This window comes from Tachypleus tridentatus, chromosome 12 (assembly GCF_004210375.1).
Source record: "Tachypleus tridentatus isolate NWPU-2018 chromosome 12, ASM421037v1, whole genome shotgun sequence".
NCBI classification, from domain to species: Eukaryota; Metazoa; Arthropoda; class Merostomata; order Xiphosura; family Limulidae; genus Tachypleus; species Tachypleus tridentatus.
The window spans coordinates 52,066,794-52,089,961 of NC_134836.1; the positions used below are offsets into that span (position 1 = coordinate 52,066,794).

The following is a 23,168-nucleotide window of genomic DNA, read 5'->3' on the forward strand; positions in this document are numbered from 1 at the left end:
ATAAAGCAATGTCCAGGTGGGTTAAGGCGTTCTACTCTTAATCTGAGTGTCATGGGTTCGAATCCCCGTCCCACCAAACATGCTTGCTCTTTTCACCCGTGGGGGCGTTATAATGTGACGGCTAATTCCACTATTCGTTGGTAAAAGTGTAGCCCAAGAGTTGGCGGTGGGTTGTGATGACTAGCTGCCTTCCCTCTAGTATACACTACTAAATTAGGGACAGCTAGCGCAGATAGCCTTCGTGTAGCTTTGCCCGAAATTCAAAACAAACCAAATCTAAGCATGATATGTAGTAATAGAAATATATATTTAATATTCAGAGTATAAGTTGTTTCCAATACATCTTTCCCTGCTGTTCCAGTATTTCCAGAAAGATTATCTTGTACACAGTGAAGTTATTTGGTAGGAGATAGAGGGCGCTCAGCCACGGGACCCATGGTCTTAATTAGGACTCATTGATGATTTCATTCTAAGTAAAATTACATTGGATATAGGGCCCACAAAACTTATTAGCCCATGAGTCCATACAACCTTGAATTCGCCATTGCTTGTTTGATGTATACCGATATCGATTTTAAGCCTTTGGCTTAACGCCAAAACCAATCAGGTCTCGTTAGTGACGTCATACATTACATAAGATATAGTTGAAATATCCATTACTCACACGGCTGCAGTAACCAGATCTGAAAACACAAATCGTACTTTGTTCCTTGATGACTAACTGCCTTCCCTATAGTATCACACTGCTAAATTAGGGACGGTTAGCGCAGATAGCCTCGTGTAGTTCTGCATGGAACATTCAGACCGATTTCGTTACTTCTGTGAGGATAGGTGCTGTATGATCAGGTGGAAGAGGTGTCTCCTTGAAAGCCATTTCAAATCAGCCCTTGTCTTGTAAAAAATGAAGTAAGTATTGTCCAAACTATATTACATCCTAGTACTTGCGTCTTTAGAAGAGTTTTCTTTACTCGCATTCAAAGGTCCAAACTTTCTCTTCACGTAGTGCTCGGACAATATGTATTGACACTGTCAGCCGATGTGTCTCGTGATGATAGATGTTCACAAATCCTCTAATTCATATTATAAGACATAGAAGGCTTAAGTTTTTGTGGCATTAATATCACTGTATTTTAATATATTAGGTTGGATTCTGCTGCACAACCTAATTCTATCAAATTTTCAACAGACTAACGTTCTGAGAATGTTGAATGTTTCTTCTTCTCAATTGCGTTTATTTACCAATAAAAATAATGAGTCTCAGCAGTGGGGTCATTTATTAGTAGGCCCTCTTTCGTTGGCAAATTCCGAAAAAAAATAAATGTTTTAAAATAATTCTATGTTACTATTACTTCTTAGTTGGAGTTTAATTCTCGTGTCATTTAAGGCCTACTTTTATTTATGTAATTATTGTAAACAGTCTCTTTTTTTCTTTTCTTTTTTTCGAAGTAGACTTATCAAGACAATTAACAGAAACAAAGGTAGAAATTGCTGCCATCTAGTGAATATATTCTTTTCTTATTATCCATTAAGTGTTTGGTTCATCAACACATAATCCAAGTTTAGGATTCGGTTATGTGAAGTGATGTGTATTACTTCTGTCGACGACTTTATAGGCAGCACAAATATATTATTTTCTCTGATCTACAGGCAGTATAAATAAAATTATACACAGCCTGTAGGGCGACTCCAGTTTTGGAGGAAAGTTGATTTGACCACATTTCTATTATTTTGGTGTTTTTATACTCGAAGCTAAACAATTGGCTGTGCACGACCCCTGATTTTTAATATCATAACCCTCAAGCTCACCACTGAGCAACTGGATATAACGTGCATATAACGAATCAGTTGTTTTCTAAATGATATTTAAAGGGAGTATTATTTTCATTTGTTTAAGACTAATTTTATATTTTAAAAAAAATTGTCTGAGTGTGAACTTTAAAAATAAAGATTAGGACAATTTGTTTAATTTATACAGTAAATCTTTTATTCATAATAAATAAATAACAAAACCGTCAAACATATTCCAGAGACCAAGTCTCTTGACAAAGTTTGCCTTGATACTGATTGAATTAACGAAGCTGATTTGACGTGTCACGTTGTCATCAGTATCTCGAAATACAAACTATCCAAAATTTTCACCTACGTATACTTGTATTAAAACTGTAAGAAATGTTATGTCCTATAAAAAGTTCAATACCACACCTAGAAAACCTGTAAGTATATACGAATCATTTGTTTTTAAGAGCTTCGAGACTTATCTGTAGATTTTATATGTTATTATGGCTAAAACTTTACAAATAAAGTAAATGATTTTGCAAAATAAAACGAATCGCGTGTTTGAACATCGCATGGCACTATGTGTCAGATCTGTACATTTAAACACACACACAGAGAATAAATAAAACTTTAAAGATTTGACACTGATACACAAAAAAATCAATAACTTCAAATAAAAAAACAAATAAATTTTCCGATATTCAACAAATGATTGCTCACATAACAAATGCTTGGAACTTTATACAGAGTTAACAGAAATATGAAAAATACAAAATGTAAGAAACATGTTATTCCTTGATTATGTTTTACGCAAAAAAAAAAAAAAAATCCTATGAAATTGCAACAGCGTGAAATATGTCATAAATTCTAATATAATATATGAGGTAATACAGGGCAAGAAACTCAAACTGTTTGTTGTTCGATCCATGAAGTTCTATTTCCTCGCTACTATATATATATATTAGTAGCAAAATCTAAGTTTTATATACTGCACATGATTTCCTTCAACTAATAACTTTCTCCAACATCCGTTTATCTTTGTTCTTCAAATTAGTTAACAATCCCTTTAAACATGAAGTATTTTTGTTCTAAATAGAGATATAAATACCTTATTATAGGGTCAAAGATGTGTTAATTAGTGACTTCAAATAAAATGAGATTGTCGTCCTTTTGAGTTCAACAGTAAGTATGTAGGATACATCTGATTTCCTTATATTCTATTTATATGTAGGATAATCTAATTTCCTTATATTCTATTTATATGTAGGATACATCTAATTTCCTTACATTCTATTCATATGTATGATACATCTAATTTCCTTATATTCTATTCATATGTAGGATACATCTAATTTCCTTACATTCTATTCATATGTAGGATACATCTAATTTCCTTACATTCTATTCATATGTAGGATACATCTAATTTCCTTATATTCTTTTCATATGTGGGCTGAATCTAATTCAACGTAAAACATAATAAATTCAGGTAGAATTGTCAGATACAAATTAAATGGAACATGAGATTGGACAACTCCAATGCATGTTTAATATTCGAAATTATTTGCATGTTTTGATTTTCGTCAAAGACTGACTAGGATGATTCCTCAAAGAGGATATTTTCAGACTAATGACTAGGGACAATGTTCTTTACTCATGATATACTAGGACATCCACAAATAAACATAAATATGAGCATATAACTGGTTTTGTCAACTTATAAAAGTAATGGCATCAACTCTGGCACAGAACCTTTGAGATGTATGTAACTCGTCTAGGGACTGTAGCCCCATCACGAGCACTTTTAATCTAGGCTTACTGTGTTGATGACGTATTCATCGACTAGCCTTAATTGTGGTTAACGTCAGTAAGTATTACTGGAACTGGTTCATTAAAAACTTATCCATGCTGCATGTCTAATACAAATTTTTAATGTTACCAGTAACATAAAAATATGCATAATATTAGTCGAAATGATTGAAATTCAAGTGTTATTCTTAACTGTGTCCAGCTTTACAAGTAGAGAAGAAAACGAAACTGTGCAACAAACCATCACTGTGCTTGCTTAAAAAATCGTTGACAAGTTTGTTTTTGTTCATTTTTTGTCTTTGCAGTTTGTGTTAATCTCCTGTCTTTATCTTATCGCTCGCAAATATCTGCGCAAATAATATGTCTTGGACTAATATGAACTATTTGTACGCGTTAATTCATTATAATTTAATTAAAAAAAAACAATTAAGTTGACTCTGTCTGAATAACAGTCTCTTGTTCATTGGTTTTTCATTTCACTCACAACTGTGGGACTTCGACATCTCTTTCCTAATGGTGTTGGTGTTGTCGAAGAAATTGTGGTTATACTGGTAGTGGCTTGTGTAACATGAGCTATTTCGGAAGCGACTGTTGCCAGACTCGAACCTTGACCACACATTCTATGATGATTTTCCCAGTCCTTGTGTTGGCAAAATGATCCACAATACCTTGCAACATTACATCCACTGCAGGTTTCGTTGGCTTTTCTTCCACAGTTCCAGCAGTTCTAAAAATCAACATTAATAATGAACGGTTACACAATGCCGAACAATATGTGTTTTTTTCAAATTAAGAACTAAATACAAATACGATTGAGAAACATCAAAACACTTAATATCAGATTTCTAACGACGTTTCGTCCTTCAAATTCAACACATCTCTTTATTTTGTTTCTAGCCTGGCATGGCCAGGTGGTTAAGGCACTCGACTCGTAATCCGAGGGGTGCGGGTTCGAATCCCCATCACACCAAACATGCTGGCCCTTTCAGCCTTGGGAGCGTTATAATGAGACGGTCAATCCTACTATTCTTGGGTAAAAGAGTCGCCCAAGAGTTGGCATGGCTAGCACAGATAGCCCTCGTGTAGCTTTGCATGAAATTCAAAAACAAACAATTACACTTACAAGAAGAATGTTCTGGGCTATTTTTTGTTAATTTTGGAACTACATTCTCCATCATCTATCTTGCATAGTCTATATGATTTTCTATTATTTTCCAAAGCTGTAATTCTACTGAAGCAAGGTTCTACAGAGAACAAAAAAAAAACAGTCTTAGACCATTCATAATGACAAACTTTCCACAGATATTCTAATGTGCATGAATATCAGCTTTTGATATATACATGTGGCCAACTGGATTGCCATGATTCGGTTTTATTCATCCATTCATCTCATAACAGACATTGCTTTCAATGTGTACCTGAAAACTTAGCATTTAGTTAATAAGTATTCTTCTTTATTCACTGTGTTAGAAAAACGTGTAGCTTCAAAAAGTCTTGATAGAAATGAAATAAAAACCGTATAAATAACTTGAGCGATTTTAAAATGTGAATCTTTCTTCATTGCCCTTGAAGAAGAAAGGGCCATATTTCAAAAGCACTCAGGTTACAGAGTTCTCATTTTATAACTTTTTTTTATTATTTTGTTAACAATACCAGAGGAAATATAAGTAATTCACCATAACTGATTTTAGGAGTGGGATAATTTTCTTTTGTAACCATAAAAGATGATGATGTTGCTTCATCTGGATTGGAATTTGGGATTATAGTTCAATGCTATTCCCAGCAGTTTATTATAGTAGATTTTCTGTTTCCATGAAGAATACTGAATGCTCTCTATTTTGAAATGATATAAATTGATTCTATATGCTTTAAGAATTCTATTGTCTTGCATGTTCGGCTCAACTTTACCATCCTGTAAATTAGAAATGTGCAGAAGCAATCAAGTGAACAGAAGCTCATTGACAAAAAAAAAAAATGTCTTATGGTAAACTTCTATTACTTGTTGCTTTGATTTTCTCTAAATTTTATTACAGGTAACTAGAATACCATGGATTATAAAGTTACAACAGGATGAAGATATCCATGCAGTGAGAAGATACATCATGTGAGATACTTTAACCTAGAATCTGGAGGTAATATTAAACATTTCATCAAGAAATGCTATTGATATTGATAACCCATGACTAGGATCATGTGGAGTTATTGACTATGTCAGGAAACAAGCAGAGCAAGACAACTCATTGATATTACCAAATCAACTACTATGATGATCAACTATCAGCAGTAGTCTACTCCATGCTTGGTAAAAATATGCAGAGTTGCTAATTACCATGAACATATATAAGAGCTAGAAAAATCAGATGTACTTCAGTTGAGAGGTTAGGTAAAAACACTGAAAAAGTAAAAGCTGAGCCATAGAAACATGAGTATGGTACATAATAGCAATGCTTCAAGACCTCAGATTCAGAGGAAGTATAATGTTTCATTGGCCAAAACTTCAGTGTACCTCAATATTCACAGAATTTACTGTTGAACATATTCATAAGTTAAAACTGTATGCTATTGATAAGACTCCAGATAGAACTGGTTGACTCAAGATGTAGAGGGACCTGGAACTGAAGAATCGTTTATAAGAATAAAGTTCCTAGCAACCTTGGTCCAGTCGATCGTGACGAGGACAAAGTCAGAAGTTCCTCCGTGGCTATTGATGAAGAGTCAGAAGAATAATAATCCACAGATAACCAACAGCTAGACTGTTCAGGAAGAAGAAACATGATCGTACCATCAGCTTCTAGAATATTTTAGCTAGAAATAAATAAAATATACCAGAAAATAGTCCAATCTTGGTGACAGTGTTACCAGACTTGATGACCCTTACTTCGCAAGGTACCTTATGAAGCATTGTAATATTTCTCTGATACAGACCACATAAGTAGCATTAGGCTTAAAAAGAAAAAAAAAAATAATGTAAGGACTTGAAACATCCAAAAGGTTACAATATTTTATTTTTGAGGTAGTGAGTAATATTAAATTGTAAAGGTTTTCTAGCTTGAATGTTTATATAATTACTGTTGTATCAAGTATTTTATATAGATGTGAAAGGAATTTCCACTAGAGAGAGAAAAAAAATAGTTTTTACTAATTCAGTGACATAGAAGTTTTACTGTTTCCGTTAGTAGATAGTCAAAATTGCATATCCAAAGTGATCACAGCAATAAGACTGATATAGCAGTATGCTTACTTAGAGTATGATGAACCTACTTATATTTCATTCATTTTAAGTGCATTGGTATTTTTGGTATGTGTTGCTAAAGTATGCAATAATATATATATTCAAATGTTAAAAATACAATGGCACACATCACACAGCATGTTTTGGAACTGTATGGCTCACAGTCTGTGTGCAAAATAAAACAAGCAAGAACATACACATGATTTACATCTACTTAGGGTGATTAGGTATAATTTTCAACTGGCAGGATCAAGGGAAAAATACTGGAATGAGATGTAATAAACTTGTTAAGCTTGGCCTCATTAATAGGTGGTGTTTGTGTTCCACTTCATTCAATAATTGTTTATGCATGAGACTGAAAATGTGTAAGTACAAATAGTGTTTCAACTTTAATTCATGTTAATTTTCAATGTGACAGCTTAATTCGTATTTGGTGGCCTGGCATGGCCAAGCGTGTTAAGGCGTGCGACTCGTAATCTAAGGGTCGCGGGTTCGCATCCCTGTAACGCCAAACATGCTCACCCTTTCAGCCGTGGGGGCGTTATAATGTTACAATCAATCCCACTATTCGTTGGTAAAAGAGTAGCCTAAGAATTAGCAGTGGGTGGTGATGACTAGCTGCCTTCCCTCTAGTCTTACACTTCTACATTAGGGACGGCTAGCGCAGATAGCCCTCGTGTAGCTTTGCACGAAATTCAAAAACAAATAAACAGACAAATCGTATTTGGTTGGTTCATATCGAGTTGGAGATGGTTAAGTTCCAAGGAGTCACGGGATAGTGAATAACAATGTCTGATGTCACTAACCAGCCACTGTTTAACACACAAGCTTTTGTTTGCTATTACATTACCTGCATATTTACAAAGGTAAACAGAAAACATGTATCCCTATGCATGGTTTCCCACCAAGCTAGACGTGAATTGTCACCCACAACCCTGGCCAGGCGAGGGTAATGAATTAAATGTTTTTTATTTGATATATTATGAGGAATGCTCCAGAACATGGCTTTGAGATTTTGTTGTATTGAATATAATACTAGTTTGAAATTGTATGCTATAATGTACAACGTTTATCGTATTGAAAATCAAACTGATGTTCTGACTAGCCATTATCACAAACAACCACAACTAGAAGTTTGATCTGTAGAAAAATATCAGGTTTTGTTAATTCTTAAATAATTTATTATATTAATATCGTATTACTGTTTTGTATCAATTTGTACATAATATTTCTCCTTTTTTAAATGTCAAAATAATAATAATTTGTTTTTTTCACTTGTACCGTTATTATTGAATACTTATCTCTTGGTCTGTTTCGTATTTTGTACAAAGCTACACTAGGGTTATCTATGCTAACCATCCCTAAGTTAGCAGTGTAAAACTACAGGGAAGATAACTAGTTAACATTATCGACTATCATCTCTCGGGCTATTCTTTTACAAACAAATAGTGGGATTAATTGTACATTATAACGTCCTCACGTCTGAAAGGGCGAGCATATTTGATGTGACGGGAATTCGAACCCACAACCCTCAGATTACGAGTCGAGTGCCCTAATCACCTGGCCTTGCTGGGTCTGTAATGTATTGTAATGATGAAAATTTCAGGTTCAAGCTCTAGCCCATATGCCTTTTTGAGAAATCTCAATCGTGGATGAAACATCGTCTCAGAGAGTTAATTAATTCATTGGATTCATTATTCTTTAAGGAAGAAGAACTATCTGAAATGGCTAATGTTCTCTCAAGTGGAACATGAATTTTGGAAGCATCAAATAGCAAATGCTACCTCCTTAAAGCAATTACTATCATTTCTGTAAGATAAAGAAATGGAACAGATATTATATTAGCATCAAACAAGTACTGGACCATCCTTGGGGTCGACCAGGGACACAAGAAGAACCAGAATGTTTCTCCACCATCATCAAACAGAAGGATGGAAAAGAAACTTCTTCTGTTTTTTAAATAGGACAAAAAGAAATAACATAATTAAAATTGTGAATTCAAGACACAGAAGAAACTAAACACTTGACAAGTTATTGTAATTTCAATATGAATTAATTATATAATGTTAAACATGTCACCATAATTCATATATCTTTGGAGGCGTGCCTCAACATTATCTATTCCAGATTGTTCTTTGTGTAGCCAAAACTAAATTAAAAATAACGTGGCTATTACATCTATATATACTAATTTGAATATTCAAAAGACCAGATGAACAAATGAATTTAGCAACATACTTCATTGGTGGTTTTATATATTTTACCAATGAACGTAATTGTTTCAATAATTTTTATCTTGTTTAAAATTCAACTTGTGTTTCAGTTAAAACTTAAGTTTATTTAAAAATACATACATAAATTATTTGGCAATAAGTGTGCATTGAATAAACTGATTAGTCAAAAAATATAATAATAGAGATTAAGCAAAAGTTGTCAGAAAAACAACAGATTTTTCAAATCACATCATAAGAATATGTACAAGTATAACCTTTACAAAGTGAAAATCAGTTCATGGGTCAATAGTGAGTCCCAGGAGTTATCTGCACCTTAGACTCAGAGTTGTATGTGTATTTGCTGCTTTATAAATAATTATTTGATATCTATCTCTAAGTCTAGATTATTATTCAACACACTTCATACTTATCTCTAGGCCTAGATTATTAACCTCACTTCAATACTTCATATCTATCTCTAGGTCTAGGTCAATGATGGCGAACGTATGGCACGCGTGTCCAACGCAGTGCCGCTTTTTGGTTCTTTGAAACCTAACACGAACCCATAAAAAAATATATATATATATATATATATTATGGGTTAACGTTAGGTTTTATATACTGGATATATACATTATATATACATAAATATTGTGAAATTAAATAATTACATCCAAATGAAGCCAAATAAGTAAACAAGCAAAATCATGAGATAGGACTGCCTTGAAAACAGCAAATCCTAACCTCTAATTATATTATAGCCATAAACAAAACACATCAAAATTAAGCAAAATACACTGCATTCTAAAGTACGAGTTACAACGTGGGATTATAAATGTATCCTAGGTTTTGGAGGTGACTGAAGAAGTAGGACCCACTTTGTGGTGGGGATGCACCATCTATCAGTCTTAACCTCCAATTCGCTAGTTTCACATAAGATTAGAAATTAGAAGAACAAGATGTGGGTGCTTGAGCCCACAATGTCCCACATGTATATCACCCTTCACTGCCAGGTAGACAGTTGTGGGAAGAAGACTGTTCTCCCAAGTTAAAATAAGAGTAAGAAAAAGATAAAATAAAAGGATGAAAAATAAATAACTAAGAAAAATAAGGTACTATCATTTGGGGGTAAGTAAGACAAAACTTATCTCTTGAAATTAGTATTCCTAGCCCCAATATGGTAGGGTCACTAATTAACACGACATCAGTAAAGTGATAGTTTACTCTGACTGTCGTGCTTTTATATGTGGCTCAAGGTGTACAGCTGCATAAAGTAGTGCCAAGTTCTTAAATGATCTTATTTTTAACTAAACACCTCGAAAATCTAGTATACAGTTTATAATCCCACATTGTAACTTGTTCCATAGGATCTTTTTTAAAATCTGCAGCGTATTTTGCGTAATTTTAATGTGTTTTGTTTATGGCTTAAAAAATTAGGTTATATACATATATGTAAGGACTATCATAATTGCCAAATGAAGCAGCATATGATTTTTTTCCAACCCGGGAGCAGTGAGAAATATTCACATTAGACGTGCCATGCCCTCTTGGCTCCAGCTTTGCGGTTTCAGTTTTGAATTCCTCGCAGACCCAGTATATACATCAGTATTTGAGTAAAAATAAAAGTAAACTATTGATATTGGCTTCGTTCTGCTTATATTTTTCTTCTGTTGTTTGTGAGTGAATACTGGATAGTTAGTGATAATAATGGTAAATATGCATTTATTTTTTCGCAGTAAATATATGTATTATATTGTTAAAATTATGTTATTTGTTGTGGGATATGTATATTTTATCCATTAGTTAATTATAGATTTATTTTTACGTGAATGACATAAATGTTCACCTGCTGTTATGTTACGTTAAGTCAAATTACTGTATTTACGTTAATTGGTGAGATATTTTAAAATCTTTTTTATCCTTTTCAGCTTGTCAGAATGTCAGCTCAACCAGCGAAAAAACAAAACGTTCAAATGGAAGGAACAGCAGCAGAGATTTTTTGTGAATCGTGGACTGAAAGATTTATCATGATTAAAAAGGGTGATAAAGCATTATACATGTTATGTTCTGTAACAGTAGTGTGCAGGACTTCCTCTGTAAAGCAGCATTATTAAACTGTTAATAAGTAGTTTTCTCATAAGAGTGAGAAAGAACAAAAATAACACATTTCTTGAAAAGACACAAACAACATAAAGTAAAATGTTTTGATGAAATTTGTTTCAGGTAGTTCCAACTTAGTTGCTTCTAGTTTTGAGATTTCAAAGATTACTGCTCAACATGAAAAACCACTCAGTGATAGGGAATATATTAAAGAATCATGGCCAAAATGTGCTCATTTCTTTTCTGACGTTTTTTCAGAAAAAGAAAAAAAAAAATCAGCGCATTAAGGAATTGCCAGTGAGTAGAAACACAGTAAAAGATATAATATTAAAGATGGAAACAAACAGCAGAACAACTAACAAAATATATTGGTTCATGTAAACTCCTTTTCATTTGTCTTGATGAAAGCAATGGTGTTACATCATCAGCTAGATTTAGCCATTATTGCTCGATTTTGTAGGGGTGATGAAATATGCGAAGAACTGATTAACTTGGTAACATTATCTGAACATACCACAGGGGCTGAAACATGTAAGGCAGTAGTAAATGAATTATCAAATCGACAGGTTGACACTTTAAAAACAGTTTCCGTGACAACTGATAGTGCAACCAGCATGATTGGTGAAGAAGCAGGTTTTGTAAATCTGTTTGTAAAATGTTGGACATCCATTGGTAGGTTTTCATTGTATTACACACGAGGAGGCTTTTGTGTGCAAAACCTGGCCTAAAGTAGCTTGAAAAAAGTGATGAAAATTGTAACCAAGGTAATTAATTTTATTTCTGCACATGATTTGAAAAAAAGACAATTTCAGAATTTACTGAGAGGTGAATTCGATGTACACAGAATTACTTATGTACGACAATGTTCGTTAACTAAGTAGAGGTTCTGTACTTAAACGATTTGTTGAGTGTTTAGATGAAATCCATCTGTTTTTGAAAATTGAAAAATTTTCTTGTCAAGAGTTATGTAATGTTGCCTGGAGTTGTAGATTGATGTTTTTTACTGATTTCTCCTCACATTCAAAGGACTTGAACACCAAATTGCAGGGATCTGGCAAAACACTTCATGTTATGTTTGATAACGTAAAGACTTTTGAAATCAAACTGGAATTTTTGAACATGATGTTTACAATGGCACTTTTAAATATTTCCCAGACTTAAACAAAACACGTAACAGATCTTGAAATTCATAAGTAAATATACATTCGGAGTTTACAAATGCAGTTTTCGAGCATCATTAATTCAACTTTTGAACATTTTTTTTAGGTTTAATTAGTTCAGGTTGTAGGAAGAATCTGCAAAATTGATAAAGTATGCACACAGTGTAACGTTAGACAAACTGAATTTGGAAATGTTGCAGTAAACTGACTTGGATAATTTGGAAATGCAACTGATTGATTTACAAAGCAGTTTAATTTGGAGGCAAAAAGTTGTCGACTTAAGCGCTGAAATAAAAGATATTGAAAGAGATCGCTTAGTGACTGGAATAACACAGAAAATGAGGTTCTGGTGTGGTTTGTTTCGAATTTCGAGCAAAGCTACATGATGACTATCTGCCCTAGCCGTTCCTAATTTAGCAGTGTGAGACTAGAGGGAAGGCAGCTACTCATTACCACCCACCGCCAACTCTTGGATTACTCTTTTATCAACGAATAGTGGGATTGACCGTACCATTATAACACCCCCACGGCTTAAAGGACGAATATGTTTGGTGTGACAGGGATTCCAAACCGGACCCTCGGATTACGAATCGAATGCCTTAACCACTAGGTCATATGAAGTTCTGAAACTCTAGAATTCTATTCATCAAACTTTTGACTGTCTGAGAAATGTTGCAACGACAGTATTTACAGTATTTTCATCAACATGCTATGCGAGCCATTATTTTCAGTGATAAACTTTGTAAAGGAATAGACTCGCTGATGAAACTAGTGTGACATGTATAGCTTTCAAAACAACCAATTACAAGCCTGATATAAAATATCTGTCATCGTTGGTGTAGCAGCAAAAGTTTCATTAAGAGTAAAATATGCTTATTTTCCTTTCCTTGTTTTTTGATTTTGTTTTGTGTTGCATAATATGAACCATGGCTTATCATTTCACAAAATGATTTCTGTTAATAGTAAAACAATGAATAAACATAAATAAGCAAGACTACTCCTTCTTTTTCCTTAAAAAAGTCCATTGTTATTGTTAATAATTAATTAATGTTATTTCTTGTGAATTACTATAGTTATTAATAACATATAACTCTTAAGGGTGTTTCATGTAAAATAATTCATAATAATAATAAATGATAATCTGCTTCTACAAATTACCATGGGCACATGAGATAATTTTTAGAAGATTATCCCCAGTTTGAGCACAGACTTTCAAAAAGGTTCGCCATCGCTATACTAAATCATTATTCAACTTTCTTCAATATTTCATACTTATCTCTAGTCCTAGATTACTATTCAACTTACTTTAATACTTCATACCTATCTCTAGTCCTAGATTACTATTCAACTTACCTCAATACTTCATACCTACCTCTAGGCCTAGATTATTATTCAACTAACTTCAATACTTCATACTTATCTCTAGGCCTATATTATTATTCAACTCACTTCAATACTTCATATTTATCTCTAGGCCTAGATTATTATTCAACTCACTTTAGTACTTCATACTTATCTCTAGGCCTAGATTATTATTATTCAACTCACTTTATTACTTCATACTTATCTGTAGGCCTAGATTATTATTATTCAACTCACTTTATTACTTCATACTTATCTCTAGGCCTAGATTATTATTATTCAACTCACTTTATTACTTCATACTTATCTCTAGGCCTAGATTATTATTCAACTCACTTCAGTGCAATCTTCTTGTTTATTGACTTTGGACAGAGCTTCTTCTCTTGCTTGACGTTTCGCTTCTTCAATCAACTTCTCCATTTTGGCTCTTTCTGTAGCTACGAGTTCACTAGCCTTGGTTTCCGCTGCTGAAACAGCCTTCTGTAACTCAGCAACAGCTTGCCGCTTCACTTCATTGACAGCTTCTTCTAGAGTCAAAAGAATGGAGTTATTTTGGTCATTCACAGCTGTCCAGCGGTAATTTAATTATTATTTACTAATCTACGATAAATACCGATGATAAGCTGGTTTGAGCTTTTCAGTAATGATTTTCATGCATTTCAAAAGGTACAATTGAAGCAGCATATTTTTATTTATTTTAATGCAGCTCAGACTAGAATTTTCAAATGATACAAACAATCTTTAAACCTTACTAGACCCCTATTATCATATAAATACAGGTACACCACCGATTTTCTAGCAAATAATGGTCTGGCACCTTCTTTAATCCGGACAAGATTACGAGATAGCCCTTGAAATTCCTTGAGCCGCCAGACTAGTTCACTGGGCAGCCACAAGTGGCACTGCATCTGACACGCGATCTTCCGGGACGGGATACTTATTGACTTAATTTAATGTATCAAAGGCGAAAGAAGTTGTTCATGAATTTCTCAACTATGCAAAACGTTTTATGGAACCTGTTGCTAAGGGTATAGCAAGTAGGCTTAAGGAAGAAGGCCTAGCCGAGTGGATGGCCGTCGACAAAGAAACACCTGTTGTTCATCACTGTGCGGACAGTAATGAAGATAAAACAGATGTAACTGAAAAACTTACTATGGACAAGTTAACTGAGTTGACGGATTTGGCTAGAACAACGTCCCTTCGTGACAGAACAAAAGCTAATGACTCTTCATTTGCTGTATTGAAAAATTACACAGGGAAAGATCAACGTACATAAAACAACTTGTCTTGGATGAAACGTTCAAAACACAACTAAGGAGGAAGTGTGTCAGAGCATTAGACCTGCATCTGATAATTCTGTAGTTTCAACTTCAAGCACAAATCCATGACGAAACAGTCAACTATGAAACAGACAGTAATCCTAACAGCCCTCAACTTTCAGACCTTTGTGATTAGTTCTACAATTCCAGTAAAATTCTAAAATTTGCCAGTTTGAAAGCAGTACTACTGCAACATTCTTTGTAAGTACAGTAATTAATAAACATTTTTAATTTAAACTGTACTAATAAACCTATATGATTTATAACTGTAGTAATGTATTTCGTTAATTATTAAATTCATATTTAATATTTGTTTTATTCAAGTTCCCGGCAGTTCAGGGGGCGCTATAATTAGTGAGTCAAAAGTGTATTGTTCAATTATTGTCACGTGGCCTCTCCTGGTCCGGCAAAACGTATAATCCGGCAGGGATCTAGAATCAAGGGTGCCTGAAAATCCGTAGTGTACCTGTACCTAAAACATAAAGACAATAATTAATAAATCTACAAGTGCCAACGTGTAAACATAAAATATACATGCATATAATTTTAACATTTATGACACGTTATTTTGGTTTCGTTTGTTTTGTTTTTTGAATTTCGCGCAAAGCTACACGAGGGCTAGCCGTCCCTAATTTAGCAGTGTAAACCTAAAGGGAAAGCAGCTAGTCATCACCATCCACCGCCAACTCTTGGGCTGCTCTTTCACCAAAGAATAGTGGGACTGACTGTAACATTATAACGCTCCCACGGCTGAAAGGGCAAGCATGTTTGAAGGACAGGAATCTGAACCCGTGACTCTCAGATTACGAGTCGAGTGCCTCAACTACTTGGCAGACATGTTCGTTCAATTTTTTATAGCTATGGCCAACAGTAGAGATTCGTTTCCCAGCACTTCAAATTGACGTTTCCATGTTACAGAGGTAGTTTATGATTTCTTATTAATAGTTTATTATTTATTTCTCTTGCGTAACTAGAACTTATTCGAATTAATCACGAATGATATATTTCAAATAATGTTTGTGTCTGACATAAAACATAATTGCAAATATTTACATTTTATCACTAATCGACTGAAATAAAAGTCGCCTAGTTTTAAAACATGTTCAATCTACATAGATGGTAAGCCAATATCTAAATGTTTGTGTAAACGTGCATAACAAACCTCGTGGATGTGTATATTGTCACGACCATTATCATATCACTCACTTCATTTCTGATATATATGAATGTAGTTGTATGTAAAATATTAACGAGTTATATACCTGCTCGTCTTCTGACCTCTGATACCCTTTCCTCAGCAGATTTATAATGAACCATAATGTCACTGGTCTGTTTCTTCAATTCAAAATCGGAGCTATCCAGATGTCGTCGTCCCCACAGACTATAGTCGCTTCTGTCAGTTTGACTCCGTTGGTGCAGGATAGCCAAAGCACTTTTGGTTTTTTCAACCATCCCCATAATACAGTTCAGCATCTGAAGCGATAACATTTTAATCCGTTATCCTTGAAGCTCTTATATTTTATGATTTGTCATGGAGAAAAGTTTCAAGGTGAATTAGACCAACTGTATCGTAACATCTATCCTTCCACTAACTGATAATTACAATTTATCAAAGCATCTAAAAAAATTAATGTTTCATTATTGAGTTCTATACGCTTATATATATATAATTAGTTAAATCCTGTCCAACAACAACGTGTTGAGTGATATATTTGGAATCATACAAGATGTTCCCAAATCAGATTTTCTTTCACAGTTTGATACTGAAGTTAACATTTGTCCATTGCATTAAAGGCAACAGGTTAGACTTAGACACGTGGTTATTTATCTGCCTATCTATTCCTACAGTGTTTAATTTTTCTTATTATTTTAAGTATGGAAATGTACATTACTGAATAATGATTAAATTAAACATTCTGGTTTAACTTTATTGATGTCACATCTGGTGAAGAATAGTCTTAATGAACTTTACAAGTGACAGTTTAGGTTACAGATGAAAAAACGGATGGAAACAACTTGAAGTCTCCAGATAACAAAACATCTGATTCGTAATGGCAGAATTAGATTTATCATCTGACTAACAAACAACAATACGTCAAATGTGTTGTTACATGCATTGCTAAACAAGTTCCTGTGTTGTTACATGCATTGCTAATCAAGTTCCTGTGTTGTTACATGCGTTGCTAAACAAGTTCCAACAGGTTAAGATTTTATTATTTACACAAATCCCAAAGAAATGCAACAAACGTACTGTATGTATGTTTTTCCATTCTTCATCCATCTCTCTATCTTCCGTAAAATCCCTCGGCAATGTTCCTGTACAAAAAAATACAGATGCAGTTATTAAGATATACATATGTTAATCACATAGTTATAAACTATAGACGCTTTTATTACTAAATTTATGCTCCAAGCAAAAGGTTTTGTTGGTTGATTTATTAGCGTTTTTTGGCACAAAGCAACTAGGCCACCTTCGCTAAACAAGCGGTAAAAAGTCGAGAGAAAAGTGAATAGGAAAAAATAGCTCAAAAGCAATAAACTATCGACTAGATGTATAAAAATACGTAAAGAACTAATATTGAAGAGAAACAGGTTATGATATGAGAGCATAAATCCTCTCCAGAATGACCTTTCCAATCAATATCAGCATCACCCAAGAAGCGATTGTGTCCGTTAAAGTCTCCCAAGATGAAGACGGCAACTGATTTAAGAAGGCACAAAAACTGACTTATCAAAAGCCCTCCCCCCCCAGAACACGAGTAAAAACAACAAACATTGATGGTACCATCCAAGGAAACACAGATAGCTGCAATCTCTGAGGATGTTAGTTGTTTGGCGGTTTTTTATTTTGATGTAAAGCAAGTGTGTGTGTGTTTTCTTACAGCAAAGCCACATCGGACTGTCTGCTGAGTCCACCGAGGGGAATCTAACCCCTCATTTTAGCGTTGTAAATCCGTGGACTTACCAATGCACTAGTGGGGGACTCGTATAGCGCAACTAGACTATCTGCACCAGATATCCAGTAAAAATGTAAAAATAAATTAAGTTAAAAACTAAATGTCCAAAACTCAGATAAAAAATAAAGAGAATTATAAAGGCCAATGACTTTTAAAATGTTAAAAATAGAATTAAGTTGAACAATGTCACCATGGCCTATGACACTGTCCAAAATCAGGGATAAACTCGTAGAAATAACATTGCTAAAACGGTGCTGTCGCTTATGGTCGAAACGATAGTGAAACGTGGGCCATTAGGACTTGAGTGTCTCAAAGCCACATGTTGGTGGAACCGTACCAGGTTAAAGAAAACGGCGAAGTGAAAACTGTGACAAATGCGTAGCCTCGCTGGGAAAACTTCCTCCTTCCGATCCTTATGGAAACAAAATCGCCAAAGAGTAACAGAAAGTTTGATCTGGAAAAGCTTTTTAGAACGTTTCTCACGCCAAGCCAATTGCTAACTACCGCGAATGCATGCGTTGAATATAGGACCACCATCCATAAATGGGACAGACGCAGCTGTGACAACACCAGAGCAGACGGACTTAGCTGTGGTGTCATGTCAGTAAGCACATTTCCAACATGACTAGTTATCCAGAAGAGATGGGTGATGAATATAAATGAACCAGTCATTGTTGAATACTGACGAGAACAAGGAGAGAACTAATGATTCCAGTGCCAGTAGAGAGCTATAAGAATCAGTGTATTACACTGCTGACCCAGAACAAGAGAAATGGTATACAACCAGGCAGTGAACACAGAAACTGTAGAAGGGGTACTGTGAGCAACCACTAAACCACAACAAATCATGACGGAGCCCACAGAGTCACCATATTTCTAATCATCTGTATAAACAGGAATAGAAGGATAGTTCGAAAGATTTTCAGCAAAGAGAAGACGGCACTTGCAATCTCAGAAACAAGAAAGGTCACAGGTTGTGATGGTAATAAGCCATAGTGGAATGGGTTGATAACTCGGGACAGCATCATCATCTGTATAATAGCATCTATTATGATAAAGTATAGCCTACTGAGGAAGAAAGTTTGACTCCAATGTCATAAACGCAATAGTAAATTTCTGCACTTATAATAATTATATATTTTCTCAATAATCAGGCTTTTAAACAAGTAATAGGAGTTGCAGTGGGAGTTAATTATTCTACTTGTGTTGCAAATTTATATCATTATTTTTATGAGAATAGGTTTATTGAAAATTACATAAACCTAGATATTTATGCTTTAAGTTACAGATATATAGATTTTTTTAATTAGTATAAATAACCCTGAAATATACAATGTTATTAACGCTATTTATCCGGTAGAATTGGAAACTGAAAATATTTCAGTATCTAATGTAGAGGCATATTATTTAGATTTAGAAATTAAAATACTAGATTGTCCAGAAATAAATGCCGGAATTCTCACAATGACATTTAGAAGCTGAATATTGAGTAACTTATCGTTGGTTGGTTGGTTTAATCCAACGTTTGTCGCTTACAAGATGTCTTAATTGTCTGCCGTTTCAACTGTACTAAGAGTAAGTTTCACAATCTCCAAGGCCGTATTCTGTTTGATTTTCGTTTACGATATCAAACTTGGACGAAAAGCTACCTAAAGTACACGGATCATCAACCACACATTCGACCATGGATCTATTACTGAATGTACAGTTCATTGTTGGTTCTAAAGGTTTCGACATAAAGACGAAAGTCTTGAAGACCACAAAGGTCGTGGAAGGAACCCATCTCTAGATAAAAACACATCAAGAGAAGCAGTGCAGACGGACCCTTACACAACAGTACGTGAGCTAAACACAAGCAAGTCAAGCATTGTCAACCACCTAAGTGTGATTGGAAAGACGAAAAAGTTGGATAAGTGAGTTCCACATGAGCTGACTGAAGATCAACAAAATCGGCATTATGAGACCTGTCAAGGATGACGCTCCAAAAAATGAACGAATTGGGAATCGAGGTTCTGCCTCATCCACCTTATTCCCTAGACCAATCCCCTACATATTTTCATTTTATCAAGCACTTTGACAACATTTTGAAGAAAAAACGCTTTCAAAACCAGGCAGCTGCAAAAGAAGCTTTCAGGTAGTTCGTTGACCACAGAAACTCTGATTTCTACAGCAGGGGCACAAACAGCATTGTTACACGTTGGCAAAAGTGTGTTGAAGTAAATGATGCTTACTTTTATTAAAGCATGGTTTACAACACTGGTTTATACTTTTACAAACTTCGCAGTTCAAAAACGATATTTATTTCTGGACAACCTAATAACTGATAGAGATATCAACATAAATATTTTGATAATACAAAATATTTTGTTTTTCCAATATATGATTTACCCTCTTTTAATAGTAATATACCATGCTCTCCCGATATAAGCATAACTTTATTATTATCTAGATTTTGTAAAATGTGTAATAAATTAGAATATTTTATTATTATTTGTTTTTTATTTTTGTTTTTTTTTTAATTTCGCACAAAGCTACTCGAGAGCTATCTGTGCTAGCCGTCCCTAATTTAGCAGTGTAAGACTAGAGGGAAGGCAGCTAGTCATCACCACCCACCGCCAACTCTTGGGCTACTTTTTACCAACGAATAGTGTGATTGCTTGTGACATTATAATGCCCCCACGGCTGAAAGGGCGAGCATGTTTGGCGCGATGGGGATGCAAACCCGCGACCCTCAGATTACGAGTCGCATGCCTTAACACGCTTGGCCATGCCGGGCCATTTTATTATTAATGTTGAAATATTAGACAAAAATGAATATTCAATGAATTTAATAAAGAAACTAAATAGAATTATTAAAATATTTTGTGATGAATATAAGAATGCATTAAATAAGTATAAAGAAGTAAAAATTAAAGACATTTTACTTAAAGGATTTTGATTTCTATTTTTAGTTGTTAATAAGGTTATTTAAACAACTTGGCACTACTTTATGCGGATGAACACCTTATCGTACATAAAGGCTTGTTTTTTATGTCTGATAATTGGTGGTTTCAGTTTTTGTTTATTACAAATTACCATTAGTCAAAGGTTTGGGTTTTGTTTTATTTTACTTAACTCTTCAGTATTCATATTCTCTATATATACTACAGTATCAAACTAACCATTATACGGTCTATGGAATTCCCTCTCATATCTTTCATAACGGTCCCTTTCTCTTGTTCTGTACACGTTTCCTGGCTCATCGAACCGGAAGTTCATGTTCGGATGAATGTTATTTTTAGTTACACCGGGGCTTACTCTCGAGCCCATAGTAGGACTAGGTGAAGGTTGATGTCGTTTCGCTGGGGGTGGACTTTCTGACGTGCTGTCGCTGTAGCCATTTTCACCGGATCTCCTGTGAAATACATTGAACATGAGATTATCTGATGCGTGTGTTACTAAACTGCTCATATAACTTTAATTCTACTTAACAAAATTATTCTTTTTTCGCACGATTGCGTCGCAAAAGTAACAAATGATTTAATAATTTGTTTTTGGTTTTGAATTTCGCGCAAAGCTACTCGAGGGCTATCTGCGCTCGCCGTCCCTAATTTAGCAGTGTAAGATTAGAGGGAAGGCAGCTAGTCATTACCACCCACCACCAACTCTTGGGCTACTCTTTTACCAACGAATTGTGGGATTGACCGTCACATTATATCGCCCCCACGGCTGAAAAGACGAGCATGTTTGGTGCGACCGGGATTCGAACCCGCAACCCTCGAAGATTTAATAAAACAATGTGTTTGTGTTTTCTTATAGCAAAGCCACATTTGGCTTTATGCTATGTCCTCCGAGGGGAATTGATCCTCTGATTTTAGATAACATTTATAGTAATGTGAATGAAAAATTTACTATCAAGATAAAGTTCTAGGCAGTTAAAGTCTGTTTTAATTTTAGTTTAATACAAAATATATATTAACATATTGCAACTAAGTTATGAAATGTACGCTTTGAAATTAAAAATTAAGATATATTTTCTGTTGTGCGTTTAACACTTTTCCACTACAAGTTAAAATCACTTGAATATTACATCAAACACTTTGTAGATATGTCAACAAAATATATCAGAATTATTCGTGTTAAAACATTTTAGTAAAGAGAGCGAAAATTATTGATGTTTTCGTAACGTATTTTTTATTTAGTCTTACACGTCTGAAGGACTGCGTCTCTTTCCCATTTCTTTTGTTTCGGTTTGAAATATTTCCAAGTGTTCACCATTAGACGAAACTGAAGATTCCAGCAGGCTCTTTTCGTGCTGTCGAAGATACTGTTGAGGTGATTGTTGAGCGTGTCTAGCAAACTGTGCGAGTTCTGTCTGAAGCAATGGTAAGTGAAACTGAAACCAAAACCAAACTCTTTTAGAAAAAGACTCTATAAAAGTGATAATTTTAAGACTGATTAGGTTATTTTTCATACATATAGTAATAAATTCATAAGTAAAAGGAATTTAAAACTATTACAAATATTAATAGCGAATGGTAGCTGACTCATAATACGTAAAAACGAAATGAATAAAACAAAACAGTTCGTTTATTATTACCACCACCACCCCAAAAAAGATATTTGACATTTTGGATAACGTTTACAGTAATATGAAAGAAAATTACAACTCCATATAAAGTGGAGAAAGTCCTAAACAGTTTAGCCTGTTTTATTTCAAAGAATATTACTTGTTGTTTAATTATTTTTATCATAATTAGTAAATAACTATTGACAGTAGAAAGTAAATCGAAATTTAAATTCGCTCTAATTAACATATAAATTAAGAAATTAATAAAGTGTAAGAAATAAAATATAAAAATATAATCATATTTAAATAAACATATCCATGTTTTACTTTTCATATTCTATTTTAAATTCAGTTTTAGCACATTTAGGTTAAAAAGGGAACAAAAATAAATTCTAACAAAAATAGATGTTTATCGTTTAAAGTATAATTATTCAGACAATTACTTGAACAATATTCATGTACGTCATTTGATTAGCATCGTTACAGGTCTTATCTTATCTAACACAATTCAAATCAAATTACACAATATAGCTGTGTAAGACACTTACTTTAAGAAATGGGATAACAAACGAACGAAGGGGATAATTTGTCACGTCTTGTATCTTTCGGTGAAATTCATCAATTGTAATAGAAGAATTCTGCAGAATCAGAGAAGACAAATGGGAAAAAGAAATAACATTTTACCATATTT

General features: G+C 34.0%; 1 protein-coding gene and 2 long non-coding RNA genes across 8 annotated transcripts in view; 2 read left to right on the top strand and 1 right to left on the bottom strand.

The window, feature by feature from the left end:
* Positions 1–667: 667 nt before the first annotated feature.
* LOC143233325 (uncharacterized) lies at positions 668–11,477 on the top strand. The gene is made up of 3 exons (XR_013018100.1): positions 668–906; positions 5,619–6,471; positions 10,959–11,477. It is a non-coding gene; the product is annotated as an uncharacterized LOC143233325 (long non-coding RNA).
* The window catches only part of LOC143233323 (protein CBFA2T1-like), a 54,342-nt gene continuing 33,131 nt past the window's right edge, over positions 1,958–23,168 (bottom strand). For 2 of the 5 annotated variants that reach the window (XM_076469450.1, XM_076469452.1), the window contains exons 3-9: positions 23,026–23,115; positions 22,116–22,303; positions 21,090–21,322; positions 17,223–17,287; positions 16,234–16,444; positions 13,989–14,176; positions 1,958–4,312 (exon numbers count right to left, since the gene is read on the bottom strand). In XM_076469450.1, coding sequence (XP_076325565.1) covers positions 4,046–4,312; positions 13,989–14,176; positions 16,234–16,444; positions 17,223–17,287; positions 21,090–21,322; positions 22,116–22,303; positions 23,026–23,115 — 1,242 coding nt within the window. In that variant the 3' untranslated portion in view covers positions 1,958–4,045. Of the gene's footprint in view, positions 4,313–7,292; positions 8,767–13,988; positions 14,180–16,233; positions 16,445–17,222; positions 17,288–21,089; positions 21,323–22,115; positions 22,304–23,025; positions 23,116–23,168 lie in introns of those variants that run through there. The other 3 variants (XM_076469449.1, XM_076469451.1, XM_076469453.1) reach the window with 2 other exon arrangements.
* The window catches only part of LOC143233326 (uncharacterized), a 40,502-nt gene continuing 35,199 nt past the window's right edge, over positions 17,866–23,168 (top strand). For both annotated transcript variants that reach the window (XR_013018102.1, XR_013018101.1), the window contains exons 1-2: positions 17,866–18,001; positions 22,110–22,293. This is a non-coding gene — a long non-coding RNA (uncharacterized LOC143233326). The remainder of the gene's footprint in view (positions 18,002–22,109; positions 22,294–23,168) is intronic.